Raw genomic sequence first — 5,229 nt, 5'->3', positions numbered from 1 at the left:
TATATAGTAGAAAATATAACATACATATAAACAATAATATATATATATATATATATATATATATATATATATATTACTATTATATAATAAGCGCCGAATGTTTTGTCGTCCTCACAGGCCTTAAGGGTCCTATAGAAAGCCTGCACCTGGGTGGTGCAATTCAAAATTTTACTCCATGTAAAGTTGTGTGGGACAGTGGCTTCCTGGTCCCACCTAACAACTCCATACACTCTATTTTTCTTGGTATCTCTCATTTTCTTTCTTACTGTTCTTCTTTTAAGCTTTTCATTTTCTCTTTGCTCTTCGTTCTTCATTTTCATGCTCGCTGGTGGTCATCTTCCTTTTGCTTTTGGAAAAATCTATGTTTTCCTTTGAATGAAATTAATGGAAGTAAGTTAGAGTTTCACCATTTAGAATTAGCAAGCCAATAAAAAGATTTTTTTTATTGGTGAATTAAGCGAAAGTAAAAAATAAATTAGACAGTAGTTCTTTAAATCTGGGCTTTGGGTTACGTTTTTTTTCTCCATTCTTTCGGGTTTGACTTTGAGGGCCTGGTCTCATTCTTTATCTTTTTTCAACCCTTATTTTTTATTTTTTTTTAAAAGAAATTTAAACATTTCTATAATATTTAGAGAACAACAAAGAAAAAGTAGTGCTTTACTTAAGTAGTAAACCAGCAAAAACTATCCAAAATAGAAAACGAAACAAAAATATATGGTAGTTGGTATATTAAAGATAGGTTGGAATTTTGGTGGATAAATCTATTTGGAATTCCGGTGCCCACGGTCCACTTGTCAGATGATCTGTGGACAATTTTATTCATCATTTTTTATCTATGATATATTACAGTTCACAAATATTTAAAGTAGAAAATTGTTGAGTGTTGAAAATAAAAGTAGTGATATCAATCAAGATCGAATTATCTTTCAAATATCTTATTTGGTTAATTGAGAATAAATATTCTTAAGCATAAACTATATATGAAGAATAAACTGATTTTTGAGGTTCATTTTGATGAATTTAATTTTTTCTTAATTTCATCTAAAATTAAGTTTAAATCACCATATTTAATTAGCATATAATCTTGCCACATGAAATTATAAATGAAATTAAAACTTAAAAGACATCAAAATAAACTATCTATAAGTAAAGAAATTATATGCTCACAAAATGGTGTAATACAAATTATATTTCATTAATTAAATTTCTATTTTTATATCTTGAACTTGGAACTAGTGTGTGTGTATATATATACCGTATAATCAAGATACCTGTAAAATAAAGAAATACATGGTACAATAAGTATAATATATTTGAAATATGTTAAAGGTATAATTTTTTTTCCAACATTTTAAGTGTGTATATCTAATTATATATACAGTATAATAAGGATATACATGGTATAATAAAGATATCCATAAGGATATACATGGTATACTATATATAACCAAACTAAAAACATGAATAATTATTGGTTAACGAATTCCTTAACAAACAATAGAATGCATCTTCACGAATTCAACATATATATTCATGTCCCTTCACTACTAATTAATAATTAATCCAACTACCAATAATATCAACAATTCAAATGAAAACCGTGTTATTTTCATCATCAAATCTCATGTCTTCAAGGCTAGAATGAACTCCTTCATCTTGAAAACATGGTACTTCAAAATCCATATCGAGCAACAATCCGTATTGATCATCCTCCTGGCTGCACTGGGACAAGCGGGTCGTTTCACGATGGTCCTTTACTAATAAATCAAACAAATGATGATGCACTGTGTTTGAGTTTTGGCTAATTTGATCAGGTGGATTTTGGTAATTAATGTCATAATTATGCAATGAATGGTTGTTCATATGGAGATCAGGAGATTGGGACAAATTTGAAGAAGTGATAAAAGCGTCGTACGTGTTTTGTGGGCTAAGTTTGTTTGTACAATTGTTGTTCTCATCTTTTGATTTGTGAAACACTCGACATAATACCCAATCTTCCTGTTCAATGATCACAAACAAAAAGTTAAACAAATGAAAGTGGTCACTATTATATAACTTTAACTCATATTTCTTGTCTTGTTTCGAACTAGGAGGTTTCTAAGAAATTTCTCACAATTTTTTTCCCCAAATTTTCAACCTTCCAAACACTTTACATGTGTCTCAAGATTTATTCTAATTGTGAAAGATATACAAACTCGTTGGAATTTTCAACCTTCAAGCATATTACATATGTTTCAAAATCTATTCTAATTGTGAAAGATATACAAACTCGTTGGAATTTTCAATCTTCAAGCATCTTAAATGTGTTTCAAAATATATTCTAATTGTGAAAGATTTACAAAACGCGCATTACACAATAAATATAATATTTGATATGTGTCTTAAAATCTCGTCAAATTTAACCAATGTGTACAACCTTTTCGAAAAGCATAACCTGTCGTGATCACAAGAAAAGAGATTAAAAAAAGAAAACATGATCCATCTAAGGAAAGTGCATTAAAATGGATTTTTGTAAGAACTAGAAAAGAGGAGAGAAAAATGTTGCACGGAGAATAAAGAGTACAATATTATATTAAGAGTTTAAGCTTTATGCACTGAAGTTGAAAAATATTTTTATACAATAAGGTCATTTATCAGATAATTACATGTATCCTCTTGATAATTACTCCATTAATCAGTAATTTGATAAAAATGATAACTAACATGCTATCACAAGTTAAAAGTCGCTAATACTAAAAGAAAATCTTATATATTAATGATGTATATAACTTAAATTCGTACCTTAAGAGGTATATGGGGATTTTCCAGTCGAAACTCATGCATGATCCAACCAGTTTTAATGCCATTAGGAGCTCTATTCTTGTAAAAGACTAAAGTTTTTCTCATCCCTACGATATTACGTGTCTGAGGATCGAGCACTGTTCGATCCTTGCCCGTTGCTTTCCAATAACCCGAAGTTGTGGCCCGGTTAGCCCGAAAACCAGTAGCGTACTTTCGATCTCGGAAACTGAAGAAGTACCATTCACTAGAGTTGAGCTTTGCCACCTCTAATATGTAACAACATTTTCATGAAATAATAAGAGTAGGCAATTATTACAAATAATAAGAACAAGATCAAATGGAAGTTAGATAAATTTAAACACTAATAGTTACTCCCTCAACTTCGTTTTATAGTTAAGTGTATGACGGACAGAGTAACTAAAAAATTGTCTTTGATCAACCAAGGTTACTGATAGACAAAATCTGCGCTACTATTTCGAGAGACTTTTCTATTGACGTGCATTTCAGTGATTATAAAATTATGTCGTTAAGGGCAAATTCGAAAGTTTAAAGTTAAATTATTATATTATAGAAATGTATCATTTTTTAAAATAAAATAAAAAGGCAGATATATCAAATAAAATGAATAAGAAAGAGCTAGTTTTCTCAAGATAATCGTTAATACTTATTGAGCTTAAAACTTTTCATCCTAAAATGAGTTGATTTACATCCTATTTTTTTAAAATGATTTACCCCATAATACTGGTAATCTTGTAGCAATAAAAAAAATATCAGCAAAAGACCAAATAGTATCAATTATTTCCTGTTGAAACGTCATAAAAAATATGGGATCTCCAACACAAAATTTGTCGAAAATATTTTCGACGTGCCAATTTCCGACATATTCTATCAGAAATTCGCAATTTTTAGTAGTACACCACTATACGTCATTTAAAATGTAACAGAGGAATAGATAGCAGTACCCATCCCAGCAGGAAACACAGCTTATAGTTATTTTGCAATTAATTTCTTGATTAATTCATGCGTGATCAAGCAGTGATTAAAACAGTTAATCACAAGTCACCTAGTTCATCTTTTAAGAAAATTTTCTTTGCATGTCTAAATAAATGGAAGTGTTAAATTTTGATGATCAAGAGAAAAATGTAATTAATTAATTAGAGAAGAAGAAGAGAAATTAATAAACATACCAGGAAGTTGCCATGGCTCACAAATGTGAAGATCAATTTCCACTAAACTACCTTTAATAACATCCTCTTCATTATAAATTTTCTTGTAGAGATAATGAAATACTAATTCTTCATCACTGGGACAGAATCTAAAACCAGGGGGAAGTGTAGCTCCAATTTCTCTTAAATCCATTTTTGACTTTTTGATTAAAACAAGTTGAAGATATGATCACCAGTAAGGTGTTTTGTGAGTTTGGAAAAGAAGAAGAAGAGAATGTAAGGAGTATTCAGTTCTTTGACAAAAGAGTTTATTTATAGACAAGTCTGCCGGTTGGAATTCTGTCACATTATTCTAGCAGCTAATTAAATAATGCTTGTGTATATTGTTATTGTTGGAACTTTCATGAAAAACCAAAGTCACAAGAAATCTTCTATTTGTGGGCTTAAGTGAATAAAATAATAATAACTCAATGCAAATTATTATTACTGTAATAAGTCCGAATCATATTATTATGTAGGAAAGAGCCTCCAAAATACTACTTTTAGGTAAAGGTATGGGGATGTTAAGTTAAATTTTAAGATAAATTTTTCAAAACTTGAAACATGTTCAAATTATATGAGAGGTTAACAATTTTAACTTATTGAATTTAATTTGTTATAATATGTTATTTTTTTTTTTAATTCTCAGTTTACTAATTCCGTTTGTTATAAAAGGATATCCGTAGTTATATATTTTTTAAGTAATCTGATAGCGTGAAAATTATATCAAGTGCTTGATGTAGATGTTGGTGAGGACCAATCATCGCGCAGCAGATAGGTGACAGATCTACTAGCTAAGGAAAGAACAATAATGACATTTTCTAAAGATTTTATAGTTATTTTGGTAGTTTCTCTATGTTTGTCAATGAAATATTATGGAACTACGTTCGGTCCGCAGTGACCTAATTTTTTGTAATGACGCTTAGTAATTTAAAATATTCAGTCCTTTTAACGAAAAAAAAAAAGCTAAGGAATATATATCAGGAGTTTTAGGTTTGTCATCGAAAATCATAAATCGTTTTCTAGACTCATAATTTGAGAAATGTTTCAAGCTATTAGTAGACTCTAATTTCATTTTATTTTTGGTACATTTAGTAAACTCTCATTGTTAAATCCCTTTCTATTTGTGATCTGTATATGCATGGGGTTGCTAACAGTCTCTACATCGTTTATCATTGCGAGTGTTCCGTGCACTTCTGAAATTATATATATCTAGAATATAATTGCTTGGAGAATTGATCGT

At 29.4% G+C, this 5,229-nt stretch overlaps 1 protein-coding gene across 1 annotated transcript; it reads right to left on the bottom strand.

Annotated features, from left to right (window-relative positions):
- Positions 1-1,333: 1,333 nt before the first annotated feature.
- LOC132054728 (protein CUP-SHAPED COTYLEDON 3-like) lies at positions 1,334-4,285 on the bottom strand. Its single transcript, XM_059446697.1, has 3 exons — positions 3,969-4,285; positions 2,782-3,047; positions 1,334-1,998 (listed from the first exon to the last, which is right to left on the bottom strand). Exons 1-3 carry the CDS (start codon positions 4,138-4,140, stop codon positions 1,588-1,590), a joined length of 849 nt encoding a protein of 282 aa, XP_059302680.1. The 5' UTR covers positions 4,141-4,285; the 3' UTR covers positions 1,334-1,587.
- Positions 4,286-5,229: the final 944 nt, after the last annotated feature.

The sequence above is a fragment of the Lycium ferocissimum genome, chromosome 4 (assembly GCF_029784015.1).
Source record: "Lycium ferocissimum isolate CSIRO_LF1 chromosome 4, AGI_CSIRO_Lferr_CH_V1, whole genome shotgun sequence".
NCBI classification, from domain to species: domain Eukaryota; kingdom Viridiplantae; phylum Streptophyta; class Magnoliopsida; order Solanales; family Solanaceae; genus Lycium; species Lycium ferocissimum.
Note: the sequence above shows the minus strand (reverse complement) of the source record. Positions and strands in the feature narration are given on the sequence as shown.

Excerpts from the sequence above, each read along its gene's own strand:
- LOC132054728 (XM_059446697.1), bottom strand. The coding sequence starts at position 4,140 with ATGGATTTAAGAGAAATTGGAGCTACACTTCCCCCTGGTTTTAGATTC. Across the intron at positions 3,048-3,968 it reads TGAGCCATGGCAACTTCCTG|AGGTGGCAAAGCTCAACTCT; the intron begins GTATGTTTATTA and ends GTTACATATTAG. Across the intron at positions 1,999-2,781 it reads ATCCCCATATACCTCTTAAG|GAAGATTGGGTATTATGTCG; the intron begins GTACGAATTTAA and ends ATCATTGAACAG.